This window comes from Etheostoma spectabile, chromosome 3, assembly GCF_008692095.1.
Source record: "Etheostoma spectabile isolate EspeVRDwgs_2016 chromosome 3, UIUC_Espe_1.0, whole genome shotgun sequence".
Taxonomy (NCBI): domain Eukaryota; kingdom Metazoa; phylum Chordata; class Actinopteri; order Perciformes; family Percidae; genus Etheostoma; species Etheostoma spectabile.
This window is the reverse complement of record NC_045735.1, coordinates 17,835,883-17,858,601: the sequence shown is the minus strand read 5'-3', so window position 1 is coordinate 17,858,601 and position 22,719 is coordinate 17,835,883. Positions and strand designations below refer to the sequence as shown.

General features: G+C 40.8%; 1 protein-coding gene and 1 long non-coding RNA gene across 15 annotated transcripts in view; both read right to left on the bottom strand.

The window, feature by feature from the left end:
* ncam1b (neural cell adhesion molecule 1b) overlaps positions 1-22,431 on the bottom strand; it is an 87,031-nt gene extending 64,600 nt beyond the window's left edge. For 12 of the 14 annotated variants that reach the window (XM_032512252.1, XM_032512248.1, XM_032512249.1 and 9 more), the window contains exon 1: positions 22,121-22,430. In XM_032512252.1, coding sequence (XP_032368143.1) covers positions 22,121-22,172 — 52 coding nt within the window. In that variant the 5' untranslated portion in view covers positions 22,173-22,430. Of the gene's footprint in view, positions 1-22,120 lie in introns of all 14 variants that reach the window. The other 2 variants (XM_032512260.1, XM_032512262.1) reach the window with 2 other exon arrangements.
* LOC116687115 (uncharacterized) lies at positions 8,507-19,906 on the bottom strand. The gene is made up of 3 exons (XR_004331468.1): positions 19,845-19,906; positions 18,274-18,276; positions 8,507-8,518 (listed from the first exon to the last, which is right to left on the bottom strand). It is a non-coding gene; the product is annotated as an uncharacterized LOC116687115 (long non-coding RNA).
* Positions 22,432-22,719: the final 288 nt, after the last annotated feature.

Sequence of the window (22,719 nt, the reverse complement as noted above, 5' to 3'; positions counted from 1 at the left end):
CTTAGATTTCTTTCCTGGTTTTAAAAGTAAAGTGGTGTACTTTTCTGAACTTCAGACTGTTCTAGTTTTATTATTTGCTTTTACCTATAATCCACATTCTTGTTGATCTCACATCTCATTGTGGAAATATGTTGTGAAAACACCAATTGTCAACCCTACAATATCAATATCCATCCATCCATTTGGTCAAGAATATTGTGACATTTGGTTCGCTGTATAGAGCCCAGCCCTAATCTCAAGGGCTTTGCAAAGAAAATGAGACGGATATTCCCATAGAACTGCTGCTATTTAACAGCACCCGGATGAAATTAATGAGTAGTCGTCGTAAAGGTTACTGTATGAGGACGGTGCATGCCCATGCACGTCTGATGGAAGGGGATGGACAGAGGGGGGAGAGGGAGAGCTGCAGGAGGAGGTCTCGCTCCACTTCAAATTCTACTTACTGCCTCCCGCAGTATGAAGTCCTTTTCTTTAGAAATTCAAGTCATGTATTTAAATGTCAGTTATTTTAAATTCAAGTTTTTATTTAAGTACATGTTTTATCTGTGCACACAAGATATAAAACACAAATTTACAAAGAGGTGATACAAAACCAACATCAGGATACATTGCCCACATCACTCCCGTTCTCTTTACATTGGCTCCCTGTGTGTTTTAGAATGACTTATTGATGTGCTTTAGATGACTACTGAGCTGGGCAATATATCGATATTATAATGATATGAGACCAAATATTGTCTTAGATGTGGAAAATGGTAATATCGTAATATGGCGTAAGTGTTGTCTTTTCCTGGTTTTAAAGGCTGCATTACAGTAAAGTGATGTCATTTTCTGAACTTACCAGACTGTTGTAACTGTTCTATTATTGGCCTTTACCCATTATATCCAATTTCATTGTATAAATATCTTGTGAAATCACCGATAGTCAACACTACAATATCGTTGTGGTATCAATATCGAGGTATTTGGTCAAAAATATAGTAATATTTGATTTTCTCCATATCGCCTAGCCCTTGATAACTACGTTACTAGTCCAGGTAGAGGGAGCTACTGTACTGACAGGGTGAGAGAGAAAGACTATATCGCCACAAATAGGATGCACGTAAGGGGGGGGGGGGGGGGCATTTGATTGAGAATTAATGATCAACTATTGATTGATCATTAATATTTTTTCAATTAAAATTAATTTATTATTTAACTTTTTTTAAATTAAAAATGCAATGGAAATACAAAAATACGTGTTTTTCGTCGATGAGATCTTATTACAAGAGGAACACTTGAGGCAGTTAAACTGGACGTTTGGTTAGGCTAAACTTGAAGATATGTGCGCTGCGGTGCTCTGAAGCAGCGGAAGCTGCAGCTGCAAGCTGACCTTCTTAAACAGAGACCCTTGTTTGTTCCAAAATGAAAAATAATAATAATAATAATAATGAAAAAGAATCATGTCAAACAATAACTTAACCAAAAACAGAATAATACTTAGATCTGGCAAGTTTTGTCAAATGTAACTCAAAACTATCCAAGGCACGGAGTAAAGAAAGAGGGGAAAAGAGATAAGCTTACCTAACAATTACTTAGGCTAATTTACAAAGCCTCATAAAAAATAACTAGTAACTCACATACAACTTCTGCACCAGTCTACTGATTTTTGTTGAGAACGATAAGCCTGTTGACATGATCTGGGGTCAGACGCGACCGCAACCTGGTGACCATCAGTCCAGCCGCTCTGAGGGGACTGACGTTGCCGGGATACGGACAGGTACCTAAGCTTCCCTCATCCGTGTCAGACAGCCTCGTCTCCCCCCCAGGTTGTGGGATAGCCGCCCTACCGCTCTCCACCGCTGCTCCTCCGTGCTAACGCTGACTTGATGCTAGGTTGAGAGTGAGTGCAGGATGCACCGCCACCGGCATTAACCAGGGGCGATGCACTTTGTTTACATCATTTGAGTCGTGGCCGTGTTGTACTTACACATGGCATCGCAGTGTTTGCAGTGAACCAAGTCGTTTTTTTTTTTTTTAAATCAAAATGGTCCAACGCCACACTTCGCCGTGATCTTTTCATGATTACTTTTGAAATCAAAACGGAAACTCACAGTAACAAGATATGGCGTCAAATATTTCCCCCGGATGGTAAAATGTTCAATTGCTGCCAGACAGTAAATTAATTTAATTGCTTCAAGACTCACACTACGTAACGCAACCTTCAGTTTAATCGATAGCAAATTAACGTGATCGACAACATTCTTAATGATAAATTATCAATCGATGATCAATCATGCCCATTCTTAGTAGCTTTCATTTAAGGGGCAGACGCTAGTGTCTTTGCTAGTTTAAAACCAACGCACTAGTCAATTTTGTGTCCACTAGGATTAATGTGGGTCTGCCTGGGTTGGTGGAGGGGGGGGGAAGTGGGGGGGGGCCTGGCATCACAATGGTGGCTCTCCATTGTGATGCCAGTCAACCATCCCGTCAACACAACCCTAACTCAATTCTTAATTTTTTCTTTTTTTTTTAATAAATTTCTCCGAGGGACACAGGGACTTCTACAAAAACCAATACCTGAAATGTCACAGGAAATTAGGACACAGGGCTAAAAGCCCTGCGACAACGGTTTGACACTATTGACTGCCCATGGCATTAACATTTTTCTAAAGTCATCTATTAGCAAAATGGCAAGTACAGCAGCTGTTTCAAAGCTACACATATTTCATCAAGCCACGACATGCCATTTGCAACAAGTATAAAGTCTTCTTTAGGAGACTGCACAAGGTGATATGTGCAATGTCTTTGAAAGATTATGTGAAAAGCAAAATTATGCCATTGCTCCTCTGGTTTCATGTTGAATACAGAAGTTTTCCACTCCAACTTAGTTGAAAGTGCTGCAATTTGTGAAAAAAGAAAAGAAAAGCAGAGCGGGGGAGGGGTGTATGTTTTTTTTAAGTCATGCACAAAAAGCATGCAAGAATGAAATCCCCATTTCAATACCATGGGTATAGTGCCACTCTGCCAGCCATGCCAAGACACTTTTTTATGAATATTCAATGGAAAATAATCTCAAAATGAAATAGCTCAAGGCTGTGTCAACATAAAACACACCGCCTTTAAGCCGGAGAGCAAGAATTTCACCCAGGAAATGCTCGTTCATTCCTCTGGAGTGTTTTAATCCAAACCACAATCTTTTCCCTAAACTAAACTTAAATAGCACGGCCCCTGAGATGACTGTCATCTGGCGGTGCCTGTCGTCGGCTTGCAGTCAGCTATTGGCGGCTAAACATCTGCGGCTGGTAGCCGGCGTCCCAGAGCTCTGTAGTCGCTAAACACAACCAGCAACTACTGCTCGGATGTCATTGTTTTAACCTTAAGGCTCTATTGACTGTTCACGTTACAGAGTAAAATACTTCTATTTTAGGTACATAATATTTGATCACTTTGACATTTAGTCCCCACTGGGGATAAAAATACTTCAGCAGAGGTAGGGATATGTAGACCAGAAATCCCACACACCCCTGGGCAAATCATGCCCTGGGCACCCTTACCACTATATCTGTGAAGGATTCTCTGAAGGTGTTAGTCTACTGATAACAACACAGACACGGGTGCCCGTGAACAGATTCATTTGAAAAGACCAATTATTCAGTGTAAATACCTTGTAATTGTAGGTGTAATTCACCTCGCTGCTCTGCCACTTGTTTGGTCACTCTTAAGGTTAAATAAGCGACATCTCTTTAAGACACTCGCAAACTAACCACAGCATGCAAGCATTGTGGGGAAACAGGTCACCCAATGCACAATACTTATGAATACATTTCCAGAACCTCAAGCAAAAACAGCAGCTCCAAGAGGGAGCCCTCCAATCATTACAGCTCTTGTTGCGAAAGAATTTCAAAATTACATTCCTCCAAGCAAAAGGTTCTATGAAATGAAAATTAGCTTGAAAACAGGGTTGCGTATGTTGTACATGACAATGCCATGATGTGAATAGATACTGTGGATCCTGCAGTCTAGCTGAAATTAAGTCGCTGAAACCAGATGTGCTACAAAAAACAATCTAACAATATACTGTGAATTTGTGTCTAATGTAGCCATCTGTATCAGTTAATAAAAACACGCATTTTAGCACCTTAGTAGTAATAGCCTTTAACACACGCACACACGAGCACACACACACACACACACACACAACTGAGGAAAGCTACCGCTACTCTCGTTACTGTCAGTAGGTTACACTAAAACCTAAAAGTAAGTACTATGTATGATGTGGTGTTAGGCCTAGGCCCAATATGTCAACTGACATTGATGAAAATATGATGGTATGTACACTCACTGATCATAATATAAGGAATACCAGTTCTACCATAAAATAGGATCAGAAATATTATTGTTTTATTAAAATTTGATCCAACAGTACTGAATAGGGTAATACACTACAGTAGGTGCTATGACATGTGAGTTGAAAAGTCACTTTTTGACCTTTGAATACAAATGAATTACTTCTCATTTAAATTATTTTATACTTATATTATACTTAGCATAACTGTACTATGAAGACTAGATTGTATTAGCGTTTTTCCATTGATGGTACCTGCTCGACTCGCCCGCGGTGCCCCGTCCTCCTTTTTCCATTGCAGATTAGTACCGCCTCATGCCTAAGGCGAGCGTGGCTGGTCGTCATAGCAGCAAACTGCAGTGACCTAACGCGACACACACACAGAACGGCGAAGGTGTGTTGTTTTTGAGTCTCGGCGTGTTGCCACAGCCAGAAGGCAAATTAGTTTCAAAAGAAGCTTGAGGCAGCAACAAAAAAATAAAATAAAACGCTGGCTAAACTATTTAAAACACAGCGGGATTGTTCAGGAACCCCCCCCGTCTGTTGCTAGCAATGATGACGCAGTGATTAGTGATGATTCTCTCCTACCAATCAGCAGTCTGCCGGTTTTCACGTCGCCTCAGCTCGCTTGGAATCAGGACTGAGGTAGTAGTACAAAAAGTACCTGTCAGCAGGTACCAGGGACTTTTAGGTAACGGAAAACCTAAAAAGGCGAGTAGAGTCGAGGGGATTCGAGTAGAAACCATGCAGAGGAAAACCACCATATGGGATGTCATCATTAACCTCATGACACAACTGAAAACATTTGGATGGTATGGGGGGGGGGGGGGGGTTTGCTCTTCGGACAGACCTGCCACCACTGCTAAAAAAAAACTTAAAGGAAACACAGAATAAACAATCCTGGATATAGTTAAATGATTGCAATATAACACTGAGCGTCAACCCAACACAAAAATGACATGGGTGGATGCTTGTTAATCAACATACCAGGGGCACTGTGTGGTCACATTTCCCAATACGGTGCAGAAAGACCAACGAATGATATGAATGCCAAAATAACTGATGTCAAACATCTTTAATGCTCCCTGTTAAAACAGCGCGCCCTGACCCTGTTCCGTCAAATTGTGTTTTAGCCGTGCGTTACTGTGGCCACTCAGGCAGAGGAAGCAGCTATGTGCTGTCATGAGGCAGAGAACAGCCTTTCACAGACAATCCCCATTCCCCACTAATGGTGGTTGTTGTGAAGGAACCTCCAGTGGGAGTAGATCCACAAATCACCGGTATGCCATTGAGAATACAGTGGATGATTAGTGTTTGCTAACAGCAAACATGCAGCACAGTCATTGATGTTTTTAGATCAAAATGCCCTGTGTTTCAAATAATGGCCCATTAACAAAGAGTGCAAACAGTGCTTTACAAAATACATACAGAATGCTACTAAATGTTTACAATGCATAACTTTTTAAAGATGCCGTACCACAGGTATTTCATTACATTGTGGTAATGTCTGAAGTTTTACAATGGATTCTGTAAAAACAATTGTGGAAAAAATGCCTTGGTTACCTTCCAGCCATTCTAGCATGGTATAGAAAGCCTGCAGGAAGACTCGATTTGTGCCGGTTCTCATTAATATTCAATGAGCTAAGCTGCTTGACTCTGATTGGCTAATAGCTAGCCAATGAGAGCCAGGCTATCAGCATCCTTTACCCAGCTCATGAATAGTAATGAGCTGAGGCAACATGATGTCAGATGGACCAGCTGTTGTAATTGGCCTGATTTCTCCTCTTATTTCTCTTGGCTAGAGCTGACAGGGGAGGTAGAAGTTCATTTTCACATTCATCACATAACACAAACACACATGGACCTAACACATTTTTAAAAAATGCAAGTAAAAACGGCTTTGTGTGGCACAGCACCTTTAACAAAATCTCCCTATGCCACAAAATGTATTTAGCCTGAGAATAACAAGATACCAAAAATAAGCTGTAGGGAATTTGGTGCAAGTCTACTAGGGTTTGGATGAGTAAATCATAAATACTAGCTTACTACATTGTGAGCATTTTGACCACAACCATGAACATGAATCAACTGAAACTGCTTCAAATTGCAGCATTTACAATAATGTAAAGTAAATATTTGGTAGCATTTAAGACGCTACCAGAACAATGAAGTTAATGGTTTTTAGATAGCAGTAGTTGTCATTGGTGCTTCTTCCAGATGTTGTGCGATCATTGTATAAGTGCATAGCTACCCCGTCTCTCTACATTGGCAGACAGTTTCATCTGCCGCAGAGGGCCTGTCATCTGCCTGTGCTCTCTATGACATCTATGGAAAAGATGCACAATAGGGCTCATGACACATCCGGCTTCTGCTGGCAAAGAGAGCCAGACGGCTTTCAGGAAGTGGAAGCCTATGAGTCATACTGAGAGCAGATCCTTAAGGGAGGAGCATGGTAAAAAAGACCAAGACAGACAAGATGCCAAACATACAGCGCACACAAAGTCAAGTTTACTTCAAAAATCTGACACTGCATTACATACAAATTTTGTTTGGATATTGTTTTTTTCAGTCTGCTGCTTTGGGTTGGCTAAGTTTTACACTGAGCTGAAAATACAACCTATTATATATATATATATATATATATATATATTAGTATTTGCATTGTGTATCATTAAGTCAGTAACCTTGCACATCTTCTGTCCTTCACCCCTTTAATCTTCTCACTCTCCATTGCACACTATCTTAACTCAATTGTTAAGCTGCATTAGCCAATATTTAAAGGGCACAAGCAACACCGCCTTTAAATACTGAAATCCAAAGAACGGATCTTAAGAAATTGTTTAATTTATTGTATTTAATTTTTAAGGCTATTCAACTAAGAAGGTAGTAGCTAGAGCAGCTAGCGAGGGCACCGAGCAACACTTGGTCTGTCCAAGAGTCAGCCAAACAAGGTGCATAGCGGTTGCGGATATGGAAATGACATTATAATATTTATTTGTATTTATTATAAGAATTTTATGTGTTTTCTTTTAAATTTGACAGGTCCAATTTTCTATGCACTGAGTCCTTCATAATGCTAACCCTACTGTTTGCCTTTGTAGAGATGCAGACAGACATGCAATGTGCTTCGGTAGGGCCTAATGTGTGGGAGGTTTAAGCAATCCCAGTTCCTGCTCTACTGGACCGGCACACCAACCGACCAGTAGGAGTTGCTAGTGCAGTGAAAAGCACAGAAATCCTCCCCAGCTTTCCAAATACAAACACACTTGGTTTTGTTGGAATGCACAAAAAGCAGAAGATACAACTGCTGGGAATCAAAACCCAAGTTTTGCATATCTTTCTGAAGTTGGCCTTGAGGGATGTTTGAGTTTATAAGTCAGTTACTGTAGACACATTTGGCAAATGTGGAACTGAGGTGTGTTAACCATACAGTGTGACAGTCTAAGCGCTCAGTCAGTCAAACCTAAGACACCCTCAAATTATCCCACAGAGTGAGACAGCCACCGTACAGAAAACCATTATTAGGTCAGGTGAGGGCTGACCAGCACACTATTGAGCTCAGTGAAGACAAAATTGCATCATGCCAGCATCAAACCGGGGCCTAGATGTTCTTTCCATAAATACCATACACAGTAAAAGTGACAAGTCTACCCCTGTCACGGTCCAATGCCAAAACCCACTGTGCTTTAGTGTATGCCAAGAATGCAAACAGAGCTTGAGGTTACAGGGAATGCCTGGCTTGCACTCTGCACCCTATATAACACAGGAAAACTCTGCTATAAGCCTTTCCAGGCACTAGAATAGCAAATCCTTATGACCTCTCAATCTGGCCCCGGGTTAAAAGCAAGCCAACTGGTAAACCTGAGGCTCAAAAATAGGCTTGTGCACCTTGGAAATCGGGTTTTAAGAGGGACTACACAGTGCGAATACACGCGAGTAGTGAGAACACACCCCAGTAATGGGGATGTGGTGGTGTGCCGGACCAGGGGCACTGTTACCAAGCCTAACAATATCCAAACAGCCTTTAGCATTTCAGAACCCATCTGATCCACCAACAGCACTCTGCCACTGAGGAGTTAACTGTAGTACTCCAGTGACCTCCAACTCAGAGATGGACTCTAATCCCCTCCAGTCTTCCAGCTACACTTCCTTCCTGTTTGGTTCAGGTCTTCTGCTAAGTGCTCCGTTTAACTCTGGATGATATTGCCTGTTAATGTTAGCAATTCAGTGCCCTCAATGAAAACTCCTTAAATTGCCCTTTAAAGCCTCTCAAAATTCCTTCCACACCCAAGCTTTAGTGGTTACATCTGATTGGTTGGGGGCGTCTGTGTGTGAAAAGGGATGGGGGTCTGTGCTAGGTAGTGTGAATCTCTCTGTGTGTATGAGAGGAAATACATGGCTAAATATATTCCAGTTATCAGTTAGCTACACTTCAGTTTGAAGGAAACAGGCTGTCAAAAAGTAAAAACATTAATGCCATCTGTTACCAGGCCAGGAAGAGCAGCCATATTTCTCCATGTTCTACAAAGTGCAAGCTGCATGGCAAATGTCGGTACGAGATGGTGCAACGTCCTTAACATTACTCATTTATTATTCATTGGTATTGATCTCCACAGGCCGACAAGTGCTGTCCAGATTAAAAAAAGGTCAAGGTGGATGTTGGTGGAGCGGCCGTCCATCTATAGAAGTTTATATCTCGACGCAGCGGGCCAGGGTTCGACTGCGACCTCCGGCCCTTTACTGCATGTCATTCCCCCTCTCTCTCCCCTTTCATATCTTCAGCTGTCCTGTCAAAAAAAAAAAGGCCAAAAATGCCCCAAAAATCTCTGGATTGCACAATGTCACAATTATCACCCTGGTACAATGTTCAATTTTGAATGAAAAGAATCTTTAAATCTTGTTCACTGTGTGACAAGATAACTACAGCAATAATGTTAAATTTGATAATACAAAGAGCTTTAAAAATATATGTATTTTTTAATGTTCAACATAGGGATGTAACGATCTCCGGTGTAACGGTAAGCCATGGCAGACATGTTGACTCAACAATTACCCTTTTCAATTAAAATATCCTTATTATGGCGGTGGATTCCCACAGTGTGGAAACCCTGTGTTTAATCCTTCCCAGCTTCATCCAGGGCTCCTGAAGTTGCCGCGCAGGCGCACCGCGCTCAGACCGGAGAAGGGGACAGAACGTAGCAGGCGACTTATCTCTTTATCTTTTTTCTTTTCTTTGTTGAAGTGATGTGGGTAGTTCTCTTAATGCATCCATAGTAGGGCTGCACGATTGTGGCCAAAATGATAATCACAATTACTTTGATCAATTTTGCGATCCCAATTATCACGATTATTTGTTGATTTTAACCAAGACAAACTTTATCGTCACATAGGCTATTTATAACTGCTTTCACATCCATATTATGCTGCATTCTTCCTATGTTGAAAGACATACAGCTGCAACACATGTAAATGAAAATTAGCTATCTAAAATAAAAACGTTTTTTTAATGTATCTCTGAGAAAGCTCCTTCACTTGTTTTCAATAATAACTGATTAAAGAGCTAGGTAGCGAGAGGAAGTGCGATGGACGTACTCGCAGAGTGACAGCTGACTCATTATGAATGGGTCCAGAACGGGTAGAACGGCGGGTCAGCAGAGTTACACACGTCGTTTGTATGAAATGTCTGTATCGTCACTGCGCTGCATTTTTATGAACTAGGCCTATGATATTCTGGCCATGGGTCACATCTCTTGCAGGCAGAGCAGGCTCTGTCTCACACGCTATTACTCTACGAACTGAAGTTAGTTGCATTCAATAACGTCTTCTGTGTTTTTGCCGTGGCGGCCGCGATTACCAGCGGAAACACTGGTACAAATACAGGTTTGTCTCTCATGCTTAACAATATTATCTGAAAAACAACACAAAGGGGAAACAAATTGGTGTCTTTACTATTAACTGGTAAACCTTGAACCGACTATAACGGACTGTTATCTGTATCCATTTTCCCTCTCCTATGTTACTCTGTCCTCTGTGACTGTCTCCATCTAAAAAACTCACTGCCGGTGCAGGGAACAACTCTGACTGGCACATAAATCCAGACGTGGTTTACGGAGGGTTTAGATTGCTTTGAAAAAAAAAAAAACCGGAGCGTTCTTGGATTGAAGCTCAAATATGGGCGCTGTGGCTCGTGGAAAGAGCGGTTCCCTGCCAATGGGAAAGGGGTTGGTGGTTCAATCCCCGCCTCTGCAGTCATTGTCGAAGTGTCGTTGGCAAGACACTGAACCCCGACTTGCCCCCCGGTGCTGCGCATCGAGTGTGTACGTGTGTGAATGTTTATCTGATGAGCAGGTGGCACCTTGTACGGCAGCCCCCGGCCACAGTTATGAATTTGTGTGAATGGTGATGTTTCCTGTAGATGTGAAAGCGCTTTGAGCAGTTTGTTAAGACTGGAAAAGCGCGGGAAAAAATTACAGAACATTTTACATTACATTTAAAAAAAAAAAACCCCTTTTTGGGCTGTACCGCAGTAATTAATGCATTACTAATTAATTTTGACGATCTCAGTAACGTGGGTTAAAACCCATTTTAACGCAACATTTAGTGGCGTTTTGTTTTTTTAAGAATTCACCAACACCGCAAAACATTTCTTCACAGGAAAAAAAGCCGTGAGTGTTGTTTCCTGTTGCTGTATTTTGATGGTTGAGATGACTTCAGAGACAAATACATTTGCCAGATGAATATTATTTTCTGGAGTTGTTCGGCTGCGTTGAAGCGAGCTGTCCCGTCTCTGTTCCCGTTGTCAGAGACGGAACCAGAGACGGTAAAGACAACACATGTCCAACAGGTGACGATACGACAAAACTTCACTTCAGCACTTCAAAAATAAAAGCACTTCCTGTGACAGTTTGCAGTAAAACTAAATTACTGTTAAACAAATAAGGTTTAGTACCACATATGTGAACAGTAGTTCACATATCAGCTGTAAATCAAGTATTGTAAATAATGTAGATAGTGAGTTTTAATCACACTATAGTTGACCATTTCCTTTAGAGTGTTTTAAACTAAAAGAGAATTTCTTATTCAAGTGCTTTAAATCAACATTTTACAACAATGTCGTACATCAATACAACTGAAAGGCACTCTTAATTGAATATTTTCACTCTTCTATTTGCCTATTGTACATTTTACATATCTATTTTTATAGCTGTAGCTATTTTGAATATTCATATCAATTATACAAATTCTTATGAAGAATCTATGATGTATTAAAGTGGATGAAGAGGAGACTTTATTGATCCGGTGGTGAAATTCACACGCTAGCTGCCAAGTCAAACCTCCAGTGTTGTTTTGGTGAAAGTAACTCAAAAGTAATGCAAAACTAGTGTAACACATTACAATTCAGAGACAGTAATATTGTAATATAAGTAATTCATAAAAAATATTATAACAGTCATATTGGACTGGTCCACAATGAATAAATAATAAATAAATACGGACAATGTCTACAGAACAGGACATGTTGTCCTGGTTGGACAGTATAAAAAAAGAACAGGACATGTTGTCCTGGTTGGACAGTATAAAAAAAAGAACAGGACATGTTGTCCTGGTTGGACAGTATAAAATAATAAGAGAACATGAGACAACTTTTTCTTTATTTGTTTCGTTTTGTTGTCTCTCTATTTCTTCCTTTCACTGTCACTCTCTCAACACACACAACACACACACCCCACCCCACACACACAACACCACCACACACCACACACCACACACACAACACACACCACACACACACACCCCACACACACACACACACACACAAAACACACCACACACACACACACACACACCAAGGGTTTGTCACGTATTTGGGCCCTGCAAAGGAACGGCAACTGGCCAATGAAAAGGGTGTTATAGCGTTTTCAAGCAGCTCTAAATCAAAAAGACTAAGCCACACAGCCAACCGCGGGACGCAGCGCTCCACAAATAACAAAATATTGCGTTTCTTATCGGGACACTTTCGATATATTGCGATAACGATATATCTTGCACCCCTAATGGAAAAAAGTCTGTCATGACCCATACACTTGTCTTCACAGTTCCGCTACAAAAATAAAAATAGGTGCCATGTTGCCATGTAGGGTTCTTGCTATCTTTGGACATATCTGTTACATAATTTTAGATTATTCTGCATGAGTGAGGATTACATGAGGTTAATTCCCTTCCCCAGTGCTATCACTTTCTAAATGTTTCTTGTCCTTCTAGTTCTCCTAAAATCCTAACACTGTGGGATGTACTAAAATATGACCAGGTTGAGATGATGATCCGGTAGCTGTGGGATAGAATAGATTTATTTAAAGAAAATGTTGAATATTATATATTATCTTTCATGAGTAGGAAAAATATCTTTGAATAAAAAAGGGCCTTTGAATGAGAATCAGCAGTTTGACCGCAAAATGCGAGGGTCATCGGTGCATGATTCTTCAAAATGCACAGCTATCATTAAATCAGACAGAATGTTAAATTGTTAATGGGTAAAAACTAACGTGAGTGACTGTTGGAGTACATCTGCAGGCTGCCCAAGTACAGCCTATCTGTGGGAATCACTGACATCCTTTGAAAGTGGATCCTGCACATTGAATGGATAAGAAACAGCTATATGTAGCAACAATTGCTTCTCCGGAGATAGTGTCTTCTTACTGCGATCTAATTAGAGATAAAAAAATAACAGATTTTTTTTTCTTACTGAATGAGTGTCGCTTCACCTTTTCATATCACTATTAAGGCATGCTATGACTTTGTGTGAAACAGAAGTATCTCAAAGTTTCCAGGCAATGACTAAGTTGCTAGAGGAGTATAACGTTAGAGGAGCGGGTGACACACTATGGTGACTGCATAAAAAGAAAGCCCGGGGCGTAACAATCTGAATATTTCCTTGCTGCGTGCATGGTGATGCATCCTACTGTGTTTTATTAATGAATACACCATGATGTGTATGGATGCATGCAAAGACACACACAGCTTCTCTTCACACGCCACAAAAGAAGTTGAGAGCTAAATCCTAGCCAACAGCATATTGCTTTGTTACGGTAAGATGAGGCATGTTCTCATTTTCTTCAAATCAGACATAATGTATGCGTTAAGAAGACTCATCGGTAGCTATTTTGAGTTGTAGTTCCATAATGGACCAGAGTCTGGTAGGACCAGGCTCATGGACCAGAGTCTGGTAGGACCAGGCTAATGGACCAGAGTCTGGTAGGACCAGAGACTGGTAGGACCAGGCTACACGGACCAGGCTATGATGACTTGGTTTGGGTTGCATGACTCCTGTTTTTCCCTGCTTCTCTCACATCCAAATAAAATATGGAAAGACAGAAAGGGAGAAAAGAATTGCTCTCAGTCAATAACAGCCTAATCAAAAAGAGGAAATCCTTCTTTATTGCGAGTGAATCGTGTGACAAGAAAAAGGTTGTGCACCAAAACCAAGCATTTATAGCTGAGGGCAACCGGTCAAATCAGATCAAATGAGAACCAAAATGAAAACGGGCACGTTGGAATGTTCCAAAGTAGTTTTCACCATTGTAAAGGGAAGATGGTAGCCTGAACAAACACGACAATTATACCTAGCAGATAATTGAAACTTTGACAAAGTCTCCAACACCCTGTCACATGTTCCTTTTGTCCCGCAGAGCACATGCTTCAAAGTGGAGAGAGGCCGTGTAATGCCTAAAGTTTTTCCAATCTAGGGTTCCACGTCCACAGGGATCCTGTATTCACACTGCTGGCCTCTTTTCAAAGAATGACAAGGACCCGCTGTTCTAATTTCCTGATAGCTCTGAGATCTTAGCCTGATTTGACAATTGTAGACATACTGTAGTATGAAGTCACTGGAATTGCAATCTTTAGCTAAAAAGAAATGTGTCCAAAGTAGAACCCGACCGATATATCCGTGGGCCGATATTGTCAGCCAATATTAGGCATTTCCCGATATATCGGCATAATACTTTCTTTTTTTTGATTCTGGTAAATGAATATTTAAAAATAAAAAAAACGGACTGTCAACCATGTTATGAGTGTTGGCGTTGCATTGTCTGTCCACCAGAGGACGCTCTACAATGTCCCTGTTGGCAACACTGATTTTATTTTTTGTTAATCTGTTTTTGTCTATTTTTCAGAACTTTAATATATTTTGATGTTTCTCTTTTCTGTTGTGACAATAAAAGAAATTGTTATCGTATTATTTTAGTGAGAACTCATCAATAACTTCAAATAACTAGTGTTAGGGAAATCTGTATTTTATATATATAAATAATATATATTGGCCAATATATTGGCATTACAGATTTTTAAATAATCAAATATTCGTATCGGTCTTAAAAATCCTTTATTTTCCTTCCTTTAATCGGTCCCAAGCAGGTTCTTAGTACTCACATACAGTAGATAGATAGATAGATAGATAGATAGATAGATAGATAGATAGATAGATAGATAGATAGATAGATAGATAGATAGATAGATAGATAGATAGATAGATAGATAGATACTTTATTCATCCCAAAGGAAATTTTAGTAGTACCAAGACACACAACAAGCTTGTCTCTCAGGCCTCAGTACTGTGTTTAACCTATTTTGTTGTGTTCGTTAATTGAACCTGATTAATAATATAATAACTCAAACCTCACAGTAATGGCATAAGGATGGATGCTGCTACCACACAAAGCTAATCACTGGAAAAAAACAACCAGTAAGCCCCACAGCCTGTGCCTCTTCTGTGAGCAAACCCTCAGGAAAGGAGGTTTATGACGCCACAGCGCTTCACAGGGTCACGTGCATGTGTAATGTCATCTTTTTAGCATCCTTAGGCAATGCAGCTCCTCTCAACCCTCTCAGACCTGGATCTGTCTGATCCACTCCCCATCATTAGTGGAGTCAAGTAGTTCTGGTTGGAACAAAACCGCAGTCGCTCTGCCTCTCTCTTGCTTCTCCTTCCTAATACTGGATGAAAACCTTAGCATCTATGAGATTTAAACAAAATGATGTGCAAGAGATATGGGAGCTTTAAAACTACAGGCTGATTTACAGGGAATTGTTATTTCACTGACTGTTTCACCGTTAGATTACACAGTTTAAAATGTGTTGAAATTGCTAATCTGAATAGATAACATACCTCAAACATGCATGGCTGACAGTTGTTTCTTAGAAATTTTCTTCAAATCTAGAATTTCACTTTTTTTTCTTTCATCAATCTCTATTCTGACACATATTCTGGTCCAATAAACAGCCTCTAAAGCGTTGGAGTGGCCTGTCAGTAAACACTCTTGCCCTTGGCAGGTTCGGTTATTTGATAAAACGAAACTAAAATGATCACAGAAAATGGAGGTCAAATGATACACAAGGCCTGTCACTTCACCTGCTTTGGCTGGATTTCCCAAATGGAGCTTTCTCCAAATGTCTGTTTAAGGGTGCTTTCACACCTCAGCAGTTTGGTGGGGTTAGTTTTTAAGATTATTTTTGGCCATTTAAGGCCTTTATTTTCAGAGGACAGATGAAGACATGAAAGGGGAGAGAGAGGGGGGAACAACATGCAGCAAAGGGCTGCAGGTCGGAGCCGAACTCCCATACATGTGCGCCTGCTCCACCAACCGAGCCAACCCGTCCACTGTTTGGTGCTTTTTAATAGAACCCTGGAGCATTTTGATCGGATGGTCCGGTTCTTTTTGTTTGGTGTAATAGCTCATTCAAACTCTGGCTCAGACCAATCAACCAAACTCTGGGCCGCTTGAAAACAAGGGTCTTAGTTCACTTCCAAGTGAATGAATGCAATCCAAACCCAAATATAGCAAGCGCACCAAAAAACTGCATTTGCTAGCCTGCAATTTCTACCTTGCACACAATACAGACTTATACTTGATTTAAGGCATGACAACTTTCCAATCCACAACCTATTATGACCAACGCTTGTTGTCTGTGTGACAACACAATCTCTTCTTCACTCGCTGTCTTGTCAGCGGCTCATATTGTTGGCATTCTTCTAAATTATTAGAAAGTTTGAGTACACCTTAAATCATTTAATCCCCATTTGAGTCAGTGAAGCGCTAAACCGGAAGTAGCCGGTCACTCCTACGCACACACAAAATGGATGGGCTACAAATACACACGGAACTGCTGCGTGATGATTATCACAGAAACATGACTGAACACACAGCAGCTAGCAGCTAAAAGGGCGAGCAAGCTACCAGCAGGATGGAGACAGGGTAGGTGAATTTAAACAGTGTCAGAGTTGAAAAAGCATCTTGTTGTCATTCGGCTCGTTTTGGGCCAAAATTCTCTTTTAACATCGTGGCTAACACTATTGTTAATTAGTTTATGGCAAATCGTTTTGGCTGTGCTTTCTAACATGATGTCATTGTGCTAACTGAGCACCGTTAGCTTTTACAACAGAGCCGCTTCAATACACTTGTTCCAATACACTTGTTACATTACAGAGTTCTCTGTTGATTCTGGTCAGTCGCTGTGTGTTCACTAGGGGCGGTTCAGTTCATACATCACGGTTCAGTACAATGGAGGGAAAAGCAAAACAAAAATACAGAAAGGACTTTTTTTTTTATTGTTTGTCTCAGGCTGTACCACCTAGTGTCAAACGGTCTCTCCCCTGAGCTGCAACTGAAGTATGTAAAGCAAGACGTAAACCGAGAACAATAAGTGCGGCACATCATCTCCAGACACCATCTGGAACTTGTAAACAAAAGAAAGACATTGAGCTATAAAACTGAAAATACAGCATGTCTGTTCGCTGCAAAGACAAACTAAATTACCCAATTAATGCAACATGATCATTTTTCACCGCAGAAAGCTGCTCTCAGCCTGGCTAAAACTAATAAAGTTAGCCTGAAGAAACAAGGCGTCTGTCCCAACTAACGTTTCAGTTACATACGGACTAAAGTAAGGTGGTGGACTGGTAGCTGGAGAGGTGTCAATTTACCTGGGCACTGCCAAGGTGCTCTTGAGCAACGCACCAAACCCCCAACTGCTCGGGGCGCCTTTCCATGGGCAGCCCCACCCCACTCTGAAATCTCTCCATTTAGTGCATAGGTGCTGACCATGTGTGTGTAATTAAGGCCTGTAATGTGTGTAACAGCAGCAGAGTGTAAATTGTAATTTCCCCTTGTGGGAATAGTAAAGGATACATTATTCTTAATCTTACTCTAATCTACAACAGCAGTCTTATCCACCACTCGCCTGTACTACTGGGTCTGACTGGGGAACCAAAGTTTTCCCAAACTTGCCGGCTGCCGGGTCCTCTAACTCTTTGCCACCACTCGCCATACTCGTCCTTAGTGCTGCTATCTCCGACTCACTGCATACATAGGCAAAGCTCCTTGAGTGCCTTAACTCTTACAATAATAATTATGGCTACTGAGCCGCGGTGTTTACATTTTTCAAAATCAATGAAAATGTATATTTCTGCATTTCTTAATTCACTGTTTAATGCAAGTTGTGTCTAACTGAAGCACAAGATAAATTATGGGTCATTACAAATATCTTGTCAAAATCACATTGTAGCCCTCTGAATGAGAATGGACTTGTGAGGTGCCTGGAGATGCCCACCCCTCAACTGAGCTTTGTAACACTGTAAACTACTCGGCTGTGGTCATGCAGACGACTGAAGAGATTTCAAAAAGACATGCTTTGTCGTTTCTTTTGGGAGGGATAAATAAATTGTAAATATGGGAAACACAACGTACACACTGTTCTAAAAGAATCACTATAAAGTTAGAGCGGTTGGACGAGCAACCACTGCTTTTGGCTGAGTTGATTTTCATCGTCATGGAGCCAAGTCTGGAGCCGTTGGTCGGCCTGCAGTCAGCAATGCTTCCATCTTGCTTTGTAAATGGAGCAGCGTGGAGCTACGTCATCACTCCCACATGATCGGAGTGATGATGTAACACAGGCTAAGTGAAACAATCCTACAATAAACTAGAGAGACACATTTGGCTGTGGAAGAGAGAGCCATATGGCGAGACGAAGATTGTAATTCTTTTGTCATATCCCACCGCTTGAGGACATTGGAAACTCATCTCATATGTCGCCCAGTTTTGATTCACTTCTCTCACTTTGATTTCTGGAGGCCATATTTCATTTTCTGTCAGAAATATTCTAAATATCAGTTTGAAGAAGATCAATTAAGAAATTATGTCAAGAGGCTCAACAGGCCCATTGAGCCTGCAGCAGGCAGAGAGGAAAGGAGGAGGGCAAACCCCTCCCAAATCTCAGTTCAGACAGAAATACTGCAACTTTGTATGCTATATAATAGTCTATTAACAAAATTACAATTTTCTTTGATTTACATTTAACTCCAAAAGGGGACATAAATAAAAGTATTAGTTCTATTATCTGTACAGCACCAATCACTACAAAAGAAGATTCAATAAAGGAATATATATATATATATATATATATATATATATATATATATATATATATATATATATAATTTCACAATAACTTTGAATGAACCAGGAGGTTCGTCAGTTTTAAGCTTTTTACAGTCAATGGTTTTAAAAAAGGTCCCATTGGCATGAAAATGTCACTTTGAGGTTTTTTAACATTAATGTGAGTTCCCCCAGCCTGCCCATGGTCCCCTAGTGGATATAAATGGTGATGGGTGTAAACCGAGCCCTGGGTATCCTGCTCTGCCTTTGAGGAAATGAAAGCTCAGATGGGACAATCTGGAATCTTGCCCCTTCTGGGGTCATTAAGGGCAAGTTTACCTTCCCTTATCTGCTTTGCCCGCCCAGAGAATGTAGCCCCCCCCATGAGAGCGAGAGACATCATGGCTTTCAAACGAACAAAGTGGCAGTTGGTCAAGAACACCCCCAACCTCCACCTTGCCGCCCCCCCTCCTTCTCAAAAGCTACTAGAATAGACTCAGAAATGGCACCACTAAGGTCTATATAAAAGAGACTTCAGATACAGTATTAGGGGACCACTAAGGTCTATATAAAAGAGACTTCAGATACAGTAATAGGGACCACTAAGGTCTATATAAAAGAGACTTCAGATACAGTATTAGGGGACCACCAAGGTCTATATAAAAGAGACTTCAGATACAGTATTAGGGGACCACTAAGGTCTATATAAAAGACACTTCATATACAGTATTAGGGACCACTAAGGTCTATATAAAAGAGACTTCAGATACAGTATTAGGGGACCACTAAGGTCTATATAAAAGAGACTACAGATACAGTATTAGGGACCACTAAGGTCTATATAAAGAGACTTCAGATAAAGTATTAGGGGACCACTAAGGTCTATATAAAAAGAGACTTCAGATGAAGTATTAGGGGACCCCTAAGGTCTATATAAAAGCATCCAAAGAGCACCATGTCTGACAGTGACCAGTGCTAGTTTTTGTCTTTTATCTCATAATTTTAGCGGCAGACCGTGACACGACACAGTTTAGCTGTCAGCACTTTAACCGTGTTTAATCCAGTCCTACTGTGGCTAATGGCGTTACCTCCACACCAACCCGACGGCCAACCTTCGGCAGAAAAGGCAGTCGGACTGAAAACCAAAAAATGAAAACCGGCAGCTGATTGGACAGACGCGTCACGTGGGTCTTGCTTCTCCGGAATTTAAAAGCCAGACCACAGTGAAACACTGTTTGTGTATGCCTCGTGCAGGTTGGCACAGATTATTTTGTTAGCGTTGGTGGAGCCTGGCCTGTCTACAGAGACTGCGTTTTTTACAGCGTGTTCTAGGGACAGCTCGTGGATAGGGTGGAGATGCTTCCTGTATGTGACAAAAATATGTTGTAGCCTAAAACACGCGTGACATCGCTCAGAGCACCTTTAATGTAATGCCTGTCAGGCTTTTAAATTGAATTCAACCCCAAACTCCAGATACCCTTTCGTAACTATGTTGTACAACAGAGAGAGTTAAACCCATAGGTCAGCTGGGTTGCTGTATCAACCAAAATTAGGTTATTCCAGATAAGGCCAATGTGTAAGGAGAAACCACAGAACAGAAATGCCAAAGATTTGGGCTTTTGGCAACTGTGTCATCAATACATTGTTTGTCCAAGTCTGAAAAGTTTATTCCAAAATGTCTCGTTCAGTAGATACAATATAATTCCTGAAACAATAATAAGCTATATAAGGGATCATTGTACTGTTTATGTAAAAATCAATATTTTCAAAAATCGACATCAGCCTCAAACATCTCATATGGAGTCGATGGCTATATTATATCGCCAAATAACTGTATTAACAAGATCCTTCACTTGGAGTGTCTCTAGTTTTAGAATTTTAGTGCCAATTTAATAGCATCAGATGTTCTGACAAGATTATAAGTAAAATAAAATAAAGATGTTCTCTCTCAAGCAGAATAGAGAATGTCCAGAGCTCATCCAAGACTTCCATTAAATTAACAGGTTGCGTATAATTGTTAAGTGTTTAGTGTATCTGATGATAACATTACACAATGTGTCAAATACATCATTATATATGCTTAAATTAAATTATGGCTCAATGAGATTGACTCCCACCGTAAGGGTCTTACAAATTGACGTAAAATGTTTCAGTAAACCCAAGGGAAATGCATTAACATGGGAATCCAGTGAGGTCTTCACTCCATGTGTGTGTTTTCTCTCCTGCCTTAGGAACACCCCTGCACATGGATTGAACATAAAGGATTAACAGGCTATCCCACGAAACCCTGAGCCTGAGTGGGGCTGAGCGTACTACACCAACCCTACTGTAATCGCCTAACATGTCAAATTACTGATTTTAATCAAAAAAAATGGGCGTGCAAAGGCTATTAAAATTGTAATTTGTGGTCATAAAACTCCCTCTTTTTGACTTACATAACGATCCATTTTACCAACTTAGAGGATCTGATTTCAAAGCCTTTATCGTGGCATCAGATTACATAACAGATGATTCAGAGACAGAAGTTGTGCTTGCTTTGCATCAGTGTGCCAGGGAGACCAACTAAACCCACATTGTCAACAATCATGTAGGCTACTGTATGTAAGCGAGCATGCACTGTCAACCCCTCCTTTAATTCCATCACACCTGTACGCATTGCCAGGTGCACTTCAAATTGCCATATTTTATTTTGCACAATGTACCTTTAACTGAGAGAACGTGACTCAACCCAGAAGGCTCTCTCTCTGTGTGTGTGTGTGTGTGTGTGTGTGTGTGTGTGTGTGTGTGTGTGTGTGTGTGTGTGTGTGTGTGTGTGTGCGCGCGTGTATACACAAATACAGGGAGCCCAGCATCACTTCCCATCAACAACGTACGTCCCAGCCAAGCTCGAGACCAACGGCCGACAACACGGTCATAAATGGGAGAAATATTAAAATCCCCGTGGCACATTTCCATTCGCATAATGCACACAGACATGCTAATGTAATTTAAAACCCTATCATTCATTTGCATCATGTTTTATTTAATGTTCAATACCGCTAAGTCAGCGTAGAGGCTGGTAACGCAAAGAGTGTCTCAAGAGAAAAATGGTACCCCCACATTAGCAGCAAGCTGTCTTTACTTAAAAAATACATTAACCCGCTCGCGAGTAATGAGCGAGTAGTAAGGTAATTAGCAGCAGTCGCAGTACCGTTAACGGTACCGTTGCACCTGCTAAACAGAGTGCCTGCGGGCGGAAGGAGGGAGGAGGAGGAAGACCAAGAGGCGAGAGGATGCCTGTCCACTATGAAAGGGTGGTGATATTCAGAGATAAACAGAAAGACAAACATTTCCAGTTTAGGTGCTGAATGTAACACTGTCTTACCTGTATAGCCCACAAGAAGCAAGGCTAGAAAAATATCCCTTAACTGGACCATCGCAACTCCCGAGTAATGTTAAACGTCGTAACGTTAGCTAACGTTTAATCTCCGCTCGGTCCCTACGGTGTTGCCCTCGGGTTTCCTGTCTTATCTCAACAACTGTTCATCTTAATCTTTTTTTTTTTTTTTTAAAGCTGGTCGGTGGTAACTGTCAGTAACAGCGTCGTTGATGACAAGCAGCGGCCGGAGATTAGCAGTGATGAGCGGCGCCAGTGCACTGTTCAAAGTCTGACTGACAAGCAGAGCCTTCTCACACGGGTGGATTAATCCGCCGAATGAAGGACCTCCTGTTAAATAGTGCGCGGGTCTCAAAGGAAACCAGTGTCACGAGGAAACCCTCGCAATAATGTGGAAAAAATGCACTCCACATAATGGGGTAACATTATATCTGTTTAAATAAAGCAAAGAATACATACTATAACAAAAAATAATGATAATAAAAAAATTACCTTCAATCTAAAAATATGTAGGCTTATTTATTTTAAGGTGTTTTCTGTGATAAAAAAAAACATTTGATATGCTTTATGTTGTCAACACTACATAA